At 43.8% G+C, this 10,733-nt stretch overlaps 1 protein-coding gene across 6 annotated transcripts in view; it reads left to right on the top strand.

Moving 5' to 3' along the window:
- Positions 1-8,325: 8,325 nt before the first annotated feature.
- gemin2 (gem (nuclear organelle) associated protein 2) overlaps positions 8,326-10,733 on the top strand; it is a 42,832-nt gene continuing 40,424 nt past the window's right edge. For 2 of the 6 annotated variants that reach the window (XR_013500020.1, XM_078233810.1), the window contains exons 1-3: positions 8,388-8,599; positions 9,392-9,436; positions 10,509-10,629. Coding sequence is in view for 5 of the 6 variants with exons in the window: in XM_078233810.1 (XP_078089936.1) it covers positions 8,533-8,599; positions 9,392-9,436; positions 10,509-10,629 (233 nt within the window). In the remaining variant the exon portion in view is untranslated. Of the gene's footprint in view, positions 8,621-9,391; positions 9,437-10,508; positions 10,630-10,733 lie in introns of all 6 variants that reach the window. The other 4 variants (XM_078233811.1, XM_078233814.1, XM_078233813.1 and 1 more) reach the window with 4 other exon arrangements.

Below are 10,733 nucleotides of genomic sequence, written 5' to 3'. Positions count from 1 at the left end.
CACATCTTTGGAGTGTGGGAGGAAACCGGAGCACTCGGGGGAAACACATGAAGATACAGGGAGAATGTGCAGACTCCATACAGATAGAGATTGAAGTCGGGAGTCCAACCCGGTGCCCCTGGTCTATTTCCGCGGATGGTTCGATGTGACAGGATGGTACTTGTACATGTTGTGTCCCATATATGTTGGTGTTTTGTGTTGGGGGGTGGGATTTATTATCCACTGGGGGGGTGGAAGATTAGGATTAATTTTGAGAAGGGGGTGTTTTGGTTAAAGATTGAGTATTTTGAAGTCCATGTTGGGGAAAGGATAAAAGAGAAGGATGCTTAGAGATTTACAGTTTTAGGCAGGATCTCGTTTGCTAGTTATGATAAGTTTCCCTTTGTTCAGGGTCCCTTATATTATCTCAAAATTATCCAGGGAGTTAGTGGTTGCTCTTCTTAGGAGAGTTTCTTTTTGCTAGTTATGGTGAATCGCCCTGTGGCCAAAGTTCCTTCCATTGTCCAAGGTGACTCGGGGAGTCTAGAAATTTGTATTTCTAAGGGAGGGCCCTTTTGCGAGTTGTGGCGAGCTATCCTGTGTCCAGGGTTCTCACATTGTTTCAAGTGATTGAATACTTAAAGATTTGCATTTTTCCTAGACTTGTCTAAGAAATTGTAGTGGCCAGCGTGTCCTCCATTTTTAGGTTGTTTGAGAAGTTACAGATCTATATTTTTGTTTTTGGGGTTTATTCTTCTCATAGTGGATTCGTTTGGCCGTCCTAATAGATTCCCACGTGTGTCAGATTACCCCCATTGTTTGAGGTGAAACTGTAATGATCTGCGGACCATGCTCAAGCCACCATCAAAAAATTGTTATTTTTGTGTGAATGGAGAAGGTTCACTCGCCTGGTCAGATCCAGATCCGGCTGGGGTTCATTGAGCTCCTGTTCGGGGCTGGCTGCAGATGGTGCCTGGCCATTCTTGCCTCTCCTCTCCAGTAGAGCTATGACTGAGGTTTAATATTGCTGACTTAGCTTGCATCCCAACCGGTTTCACTGCTTCCTTGCACTTTATCAAGGGAAGGGAAAGTTGATCTCGCTGTTGTCTTGTGCTTTATGTCCTTTTCATGGTCAGAAGACAGGTGCCATTTTGAGGGCCTCTCTGTTTTGGGGCTAACTGAAGGGTTAGCAATCAAATGGGCTGCTTTATCCTGGTTGGTGTCAAGCTTCTTGAGTTTTATTGGAACTTCACTCAAGGCAAGTGGAGATTATTCCATCACACCCCAGACTCATGCCTTGTAGATGGCGGATAGGCTTTGGGGAGTCAAGAGGTGAGTTACTCGCTGCAGAATTCCTAGTCTCTGACCTCTTCTTGTAACCACCATATATGGATAGTCCAGTTCAGTTTCTGGTCAATGGTGACCTCCCCAGGATGTCAATAGGGAGTTTGAATGTTTTCACAGTTTTTTGTTTAGCAAAAAAAGAGTTTGAATGTTACAGTTTAAAAATGAGTCGGTGGGTGATGTGTGCAACAAAGCTATTAACCTTTGACAAAATCAGTGAAATATTTAAGATCAGCTGAATTTTCTAAGAATATTAGGAGCTCCAAAGCTTGCGTCACTACCAATCCTAATGAAGTAATGTGTGGGGAAGCATGTGGCTGGAAATGGGGTAAATGATCCATTGCTTGGGAGCAACAAGATTTTTCATTATAGGAAAGAAAGGAATACAACACAGCAACACTAACCCTGGATGAGGAACATGACAAAAGTCAAGTGTATATTTTGAGAGCAGAATGCTTTCTGACAATCCTGATTGATCATTCAATTCTAAAGCGAAATTAAAGTATTTTTGCTTCAATACACTCACTCCCAGATCCCAGATTAGACCATAAGACCTAAGATATAGGAGCAGAATTAGGCCATTCAGCCCATCTAGTCTGCCCCGCCATTCAATCATGGCTGATTCTCCTGCCTTCTCCCCATAACCCTTGATCCCCTTATTGATCAAGAACCTACCTATCTCTGTCTTAAGTACACTCAATGACCTGGCCTCCACAACCCTCTGTGGCAGAGAGTTTCACAGGTTCACCACCCTCTGGCTGAAGAAATTCCTCCTCATCTCGGTTTTAAAGGCGCGTCCCTTCACTCTGAGGTTCACTTGCCCTCGAGTTCTATTCTCTCCCACTAGTGGAAACATCCTCTCCACGTCCACTCTATCTAGGCCTTTCAGTATTCTGTAAGTTTTAATTAGATCCCCCCTCATCCTTCTAAACTCCATCGAGTATAGACGCAGACTCCTCAACCGCTCCTCATATGACAAACTCTTCATTCCTGGGATCATTCTTCTGAACTTTCTCTGGACCCCTTCCAAGGCCGACACATCCTTCCTTAGGTATGGGGCCCAAAACTGCTCACAATATTCCAAATGGGGTCTAACCAGAGCCTTATACGGCCTCAGCAGTACATCCCTACTCTTGTGTTCTAGCCCTCCAGAAATGAATGCTAACATTGAATTTGCCTTCCAAACAGCCAACTGAACCTGCATGTTAACCTTAAGGGACCTGAACGAGGACTCCTAAGTCCCTTTGTGCTTCAGATGTTCGAAGCTTTTCCCCATTCAGAAAATAGTCTATACTTCTATTCTTCCTACCAAAGTGCATAACCTCACACTTTCTCACATTGTATTCCATCTGCCACTTCTTTGCCCACTCTCCTAACCTGTCCAAGTCATTCAGCAGCCTCCCCACTTCCTCAACACTACCTGTCTCTCTACATATCTTTGTATCATCTGCAAATTTAGCAACCATGCCCTCAGTTCCATCTTCCAGATCATTAATGTATATAAAGAAAAGTTGTGGTCCCAACACTGAGCCCTGTGGAACACCACTAATCACCGGTTGCCATCCTGAAAAGGACCCATTTATCCCCATTCTCTCCCTTCTTCTGTCTGTCAGCCAATCTTCTACCCATGCCAGTACCTTGCCTCCAACACCATTGGCTCTTAGCTTATTTAAAGGGAAATGTATAAGATTGCCATGGTAGAATCACCAACAAGTGCTGAGAGAGTTGATGCAAGTGCAGCAATTCAAATTATGACATTTTTTTCAGTCCTTACTCCTCACACTGATAACCTGTGGTATCAGGTGATGGGGATATTTTTGCAACAGGTGATAATGCCCCACCTGCAAAAACCAAGAGCATTTTGTCCAGATAACTAAATTTCTGCTGAAAGGGTCTCCAATTTTTAGTAGTAGTGAATGTACATTTAAAAAAACCCTAAGTGTTCCTGCTATCTAACAAAAGTTCATTTAATTCACACAAGGATTGAATTTTCTTGATGTTAAGACTGTTGAGAATATTCAAATTTCAAATGAAGAATGAAGATGTCAACTTTTGGGATAGTCATAGTGTTAAGGGCAGTGGCGGTGGATTTCTTGAAATGTATCCAGGGGAGTTTTTTGTATCAATATGTGGAAGGCCCAACAAGGGATGGCACAGTGCTGGATCTGGTTCTGGACAAGTGTTCAATGTGACAGTGGGGGAGCATTTCAGCAATAGCGACAACACGGTACAGTTCAAATTTGTTACAGACAGGCAGAAAGATGGCCTGCAAAGGATGGCTTTGGACTGGGAGATGGCAGATTTTATTAAAATGAGGCAGGTTCCACCTAAAGTTGACTGAGAACAGCTCCTTGCGGGTTGGTCTACAGCAGGGCAGTGGGGGGATGCATTCAAAAAGGAGCTGGGGAGAGTACAGGTCCAACTGTACCATTTAGGGGGAAATACAGAAGCAGTAATTTCATGGAACCCTGGATGTCTAGAACCATTCAGGACTGGATGAGGAAGAAGGGAAAGGCTTTAGCAAGTCCAAATGGAGCAATTCAGCTGCGGCCCTAGAGGAATATATGAAGTGCAAGAGGGAACTTAAGAAAGCAATTAGAAGAGCAAAAAGAGGGCATGAAAAAGGACTTTCGAACAGGATTAAGGAGTATCCCAAGATATTTAATAAATACATTAAAGGGAAGAGGTTAACCAGGGAAAGATTAGGACCCATTAGGGACAAAAGGGGCAATCTGTATGCGAAGCCACTAGATATTGGAAGGCTGTTAAATGAATACTTCTCTTCAGTCTTCACTCAGGAAAAGGAGAACGTAGGTACAGAATTCAGGAAGAGAGACTGTGAGGAACTTGTACAGCTTGACACAGGAAATGGGGAGGTATTAGAGGCTCTGACGGGCTTAAAAATGGACAAATCCCCAGGCCCAGATGAATTCCATCCCAGGCTGCTGTGAAAGGCGAGGAAGGAAATTGCATGGGCTCTGACACACATTTTTAATTTCTCTCTGTCCATGAGGGAAATACAGTAAGAAGTCTCACAGCACCAGGTTAAAGTCCAACAGGTTTATTTGGTAGCAAAAGCCACTAGCTTGCCGAGCGCTGCTCCTTCGTCAGGTAAGTGGGAGTTCTGTTCACAAACAGGGCATATAAAGACACAAACTCAATTTACAAAATAATGGGTGGAACTCCCACTTACCTGACGAAGGAGCAGCGCTTTGAAAGCTAGTGGCTTTTGCTACCAAATAAACCTGTTGGACTTTAACCTGGTGTTGTGAGACTTCTTACTGTGTTTACCCCAGTCCAACGCCGGCATCTCCACATCATGAGGGAAATGCCAGAGGACTGGAGGACGGCAAATGTGGTTCCATTTTTCAAGGAGGGTGGTAGAGATGAACCAGGGAATTACAGACTGGTGAATCTCACATCAGTGGTAGGGAAACAACTGGAGACAATTCTGAAGGAGAGAATTAATATCCTCTTGGAAAGGCATGGGTTAATTGGAGATAGTCAGCATGGCTTTGCCAGAGGGAGGTCATGCCTAACAAATTTCTTAGGCATGACCAAATTTTTGGAAAATGTGATCAAGTCTGTGGATGAGGGAAGTTCAGTTGATGTGGTTTATATGGATTTTATCAAAGCTTTTGACAAGGTCCCACATGGGAGACTATTTGAGGTTAAAGCGCATGGAATTTAGGGAAACTTGGCGAGATGGATCAGAAACTGGCTTAGTGATAGGACTCTAAGGATAAAGATAGAAGGCAGTTTGAGTGACTGGATGGCGGTATGCAGCGGTGTACCACAGGATCAGTACTGGGACCCTTGTTTGTTATATACATAAATGATATAGATGAAAATGTGGGGAGGGGGCAATGATGAGCAAGTTTGCAGACGACACCAAGATTGGTCAGGTGGGTAATAGTGAAGAAGAATGTTGTAGGTTACAGGAAGATATAGAAGAGTTGGTCAGATGGACAGAGCAGTGGCAGATGGTATTTAACCCAGATAAGTGTGAAGTGATGCACTTTAGAAGAAGAAACAAGATGAAGGAAAATTTAATAAATGGCAAGACACTGGGAAGCTCAGAAGAACAGAGGGATCTTGGGGTAATTATTCCCACATCCCTGAAGTTAGCAGAGCACATGAATAGGGTAGCTAAGAAGGCATATGGGACTTGCTTTCATCAGTCGTGGTATAGAGTATAAGAGCAAGGCGATAATGTTGGAGTTGTGCAGAGTGTTAGTTAGGCCACAGCTGGAGTACTGTTTGCAGTTCTGGTCTACTCACTATAGGAAGGGGGTTACAGAGGAGATTCACCAAGATGTTCCCTGGGATGGAACATTTGAGCTATAAGGAGCGACTGGATAGGCTTGAATTGTTTTCTTTAGAACAGAGAAGGCTAATGATTGAGATGTATAAGATTGAGAGGTATGGGCAGGGTGAGTAGGGAACAACTGTTCCCCTTGGTTGAGGGTTAATCATGAGGGGGCATAGTTTTAGGGTATGGGGCAGGAGATTCAGAGGGAATTTGAGAAAAAACTTTTTCACTCAGAGTTGTGGGCATCTGGAATGCACTGCCTGGGAAGGTAGTTGAGGTCGAAAACTTTACAACCTTTAAAAAATATTTTTAATTTGTCACATGTATTAGTATACAGTGAAAAGCATTGTTTCTTGCCCTTATACAGACAAAGCATACCGTACATAGAGAAGAAAAGGAGCGGGTACAGGATGTAGTTTTACAGTTGTAGCTAGGGTGTTGAGAAAGACCAGCTTAATACGAGGTAGGGCCATTCAAAAGTCTGATGGCAGCAGGGCAGAAACTGTTTTTGAGTCAGTTGGTGCGTGACCTCCGACTTTTGTATCTTTTTCCTGACGTAAGAAGATGGAAGAGAGAATGTCCGGGGTGCATGGGATCCTTAATTATGCTGACTGCTTTTCCGAGGCAGTGGGAAGAGTAGACAGAGTCAATGGGTGGGAGACTGGTTTGAGTGATGGACTGGGTTTCGTTCACGACACTTTGTAGTTTCTTGTGATCTTAGATACAGCAGGAGCCATACCAAGCTGTGATACAACCAGAAAGGATAACACTAGAAAGCATCAGAAAGGATGCTTTCTATGGTGCATCTGTAAAAGTTGGTGAGCGTTGTAGTGGATATGCCAAATTTCCTTTGCCTCCTGAGAAAGTAGAGGCTTGGTGGGCTTTCTTAACTATAGCGTCAGCTTGGAGGGGCCAGGACAGGTTGTTGATGATCTGGATACGAGAAACTTGAAGCTCTCACCATTTCCACTTTGTCCCCATTGATGTAGACAGGGGCATGTCCTCCACTACGCTTCCTGGAATCGATGACAATCTCCTTCGTTTTGTTGACATTGAGGGAGTTCACCAGATTCTCTATCGCTTTCCTGTACTCCACCTCATCATTGTTTGAGATCCGACCCACTACGGTGGTGTCATCAGCCAACTTGAAAATCGAGTTGGAGAAGAATTTGGCCTCCCAGTCATAGGTGTATAATGAGTATAGTAAGGTGCTGAGTACACAGCCCTGTGGGACACAAGTATTGAGGATGATCATGGAGGAGGTGTTATTGCCTATCCTTACTGATTGCAGTCTGTGGATTAGGAAGTCTAGGATTCAGTCGTTTGGTAAGAATTGAGCCCCAGGCCATGGAGTTTGGAGATGAGTTTTGTAGGAATAATGATGTGCACTTGGATGAGCACTTAGAATATCATAATATTCAAGGACAAATGCAGGATAATGGGATTAGCCCACCATTAATGGTCAATATTGTCAGTGTAGACTAGATGGGCTGAAGGGCCTTTTCTGCACTGTATGACTCTACATGAGTCCTATATGCGTCTCCCAGTATTGTGCATCCTGGTATTCCTTGATAATATCTCTCCTGGTATTAACTAACTCCTGCAGTTAGTTTGAAGCCCTCCCAACAGCAGCAGCAAAACACCCTGCAAGGAACTCAGTCCCAACTTTATTCAGGTGTAACCTATCCAACTTGTCCAGACATCATCTTCCCCAGAGCCAGTCCCAATGTCCCAAGAATCTAAAGCCCTTCCTCCTGCACCAGCTTTCCAGCTGGACATTCATTTACCTTATCCACCTATTTCTGTGCTCACTTGTACACATGCCTCTTTTTAGGTCAAACCGAATAAACAAACTCAAATTAAGTCAGGACAAAGTAAAAGGGGCAGCTCCCCAAAAGGAGGGGGAACAGCCCGAACAAAAATCAAAGTACAAAGGAAACTTAAAGACATCAAATAAAAATGTGATTATCAGGGTCAATAACGCACCCCAACCCCTGCGGTGCCCAACGGGCGCGGAAGGCGTCAACCGTGCCCGTGGACACCGCATGCTCCCTCTCCAGGGACACCCGGCCACGAACGTAGCCGCGGTAGAGGGGCAGACAGTCAGGGTGGACGGCCCCCTTGATCGCCCACTGCCTGGATCTGTAAATGGCACGTTCCGCCAGGCCCAAGAGCAGGTTCACGAGGAGGTCGCCATCCCGACCCTCCCCTCTCCACACCAGGTGTCCGTAGATCAGGAGTGTGGGACTGAAGTTCCCTGACCTTGGCACCAGGGAAACAACATACAATCCTGGAGTCACATCTACAGTTGCTGAAACACCTGTCCAGTTCCCTGACTAACAAATCCTCTATCACACCCACCTATTTTATTTATAGCGAAGTCTATTGTGAACTGCAGCAAATAGAACAACAAATCCCGATTAAAAACACGATTACTTCCCTAACAGGCTATAGTGAATGCAGTGAACATAACACACATCATGTGGGTAAAATCATTCCTTTTCAATTTGGGTAACGCAGACTCCAGCTTCCACTAACGGGAACATTTTGAAATTATCCTTGAGGGAGGCCACTAAGTATGTTACTCCTTCGGAGAACCAGAGCAGCCACTACAGGTCGAATGGTTTCCCCTACTCAAACTGTGATCTTCACTGCGCAGTCGCTTTACCGTCTGCCGTCACTGCGCAGTCGCTTTACCGTCTGCCGTCACTGCGCATGCGGACTACACGCACTGCCTCCTGGGTATTGGAGTTAAATCGGTGTATCGCGATTATTGGGACATAAAACCCGTTACCGGCGGCGGTTTAACATGGCGGTTTTCTCTGGTACCGTCAGATAGATCGCCACGTCTATCGCCACACTGCTTATTTGATGGGCGGATGGGTTAAAAGTGCTGGATGGGGGAAGCGGTGGTTGGTTGCAAGTTGTCATGTGACGTTGGAAGGGGTGCTGAGTGTGAGCTGGGTGAGTAGCTGCAGCGTGTGTGTGAGTGTGTGGTTAAAGGCCTGGTCACTACTGAGAGCAGCCTCTGTATAACCAGTACAGTATACCTGTGTCCTGAGTTAGTGTGTCACTCCCCTGTGATTGGATGGGGAATCTAACTGAAATCTAGCAATAACACAGAATGCCTCCACTATTCCCCTGATCTAGAGTTTAACGCAAACTCTTCAATCAGTTTAGTTTTCTGTTACTGATAAACATGCCAACTCTGTTCAAAGTATACCCCCGGCCCCTCGCAGTTTAACTACCCCTCAGGGGAGCTTCCCAAATACAATATTCCTATTATTTTATGACATTTACTACTACTGCTGGTCTGTTGTTTGGTTTTCCCATTCTTTGATATTAAATAAGTCTATTATTAAACTAGAAAGAGTGCAGAGAAGATTTACTAGGATGCTACCAGGACTTGGTGGATTGAGTTATAAGGAGGGGCTGAATAGACTGGGACTTTTTTCTCTGGAGCGTAGGAGGCTGAGGGGTGACCTTATAGAGGTCTATAAAATAATGAGGGGCATAGATCAGCTTGATAGTCAATATCTTTTCCCAAAGGTAGGGGAGTCTAAAACTAGAGGGCATAGATTTAAGGTGAGAGGGGAGAGGTACAAAAGTGTCCAGAGGGGCAATTGTTTCACAGTAAGAGTTTTAACAACACCAGGTTAAAGTTGGACTTTAACCTGGTGTTGTTAAAACTCTTACTGTGTTCACCCCAGTCCAACGCCGGCATCTCCACATCATGACTGCAATTTTTTCACACAGAGGGTGGCGAGTGTCTGGAACAAGCTGCCAGAGATAGTAGTAGAGGTGGGTACAATTTTTTCTTTTAAAAAGCATTTGGATAGTTACGTGGGTACGATGGGTATAGAGGGATATGGGCCAAAAGTGGGCAATTGGGATTAGTTTAGGGGTTTTTTAAAAAAAGGGCTGCATGGACAAGTTGGGCTGAAGGGCCTGTTCCATGCTGTAAACCTCTATGATTTGTACTCGCTGATTTTAGTTTATTTTCAGCCTCAGAAATATGCAGAATGTGCCCCCCTGGCCTGTGACCAAAAAATAAAAGGCTTTGTTGTTTGCATAATAACTCATCACATCTTGCAGAAGTGCCATGGTGCACTGCAAATAAATTACTTTTGCATAACTCAGCAGCCATATTGCAAGAATCCACACAAAGAAACAATTTAGAGTGGCTTATTTATTTAACTCTGTCCAATCTCACCTCTGATGTAAGATCATCTTGACCTGAAACATTAACTCTGTTTCTCTGCACAGATGCTGCCCGGCCTGCTGAGTATTTCCAGCATTTTTTTTTAATTACACATTTCCCAGACCTGTCTTTTGGGGGCAATAATAGCAGACAGTTGCTTGCATTAATTTCTATTTATAGCTATGCCCCTACAAATTACTGATGCAAGGTTATGAGAATTTTACTGATTCACAAAAAAAACTATGAACCTGTGTTTTTAAATCAACCCTTTTTGAGATGGATGAAACAGTACAGGTAGTATCTTTAGTAAAATTTGCATCCAGTCACGTGCAGAATCATTAGTACCACAGAATAGGAAGTACCTGATTCTTTAAATATTGTAATCATTTGACTACACTATGTATTATGCATTTTTGCAATGGTGCACTTTTCAGATATGAACTGATCCAAAAATGCACCATGACCAAAATGTGGATTGCATTGTCAAAAATGTACCTAGAAGCATTAATGATGATTCATAGTCTTCCTCTTCTGAAGTTCCCCAGTGATAAATCTTCACTCCCAGGTTTAATGATTTTCATGAGGCATTAATTTTGTGACTATTTGGTCAATCAAATGCAATCCTAATGTTTAATTTTCTCTTTTTTAATCGGTGTGGGCAAAATGTGACAGCCATGAACTTTGAAGAAGATCTGATGCCCAGGCAATTGCCTGTGGATGATTGGGATACAATTGAAGACTTTGACCCAAGTGTGCCACCCAGAACATCCCAAGAATACTTGAAAAGAGTCCAGTAAGTAAAAGCGGAAGAGTTGACTAAATTACAGTTAAATGTTTGGTATAACTTCAGGTACAAAGCAAGTAAAATATAAGGCCAATAAAGGTTATTTTGCAATG

Source organism: Mustelus asterias, chromosome 18 (assembly GCF_964213995.1).
Source record: "Mustelus asterias chromosome 18, sMusAst1.hap1.1, whole genome shotgun sequence".
In the NCBI taxonomy this organism is placed as follows: domain Eukaryota; kingdom Metazoa; phylum Chordata; class Chondrichthyes; order Carcharhiniformes; family Triakidae; genus Mustelus; species Mustelus asterias.
This window is presented reverse-complemented; position numbering and strand designations above follow the sequence as displayed.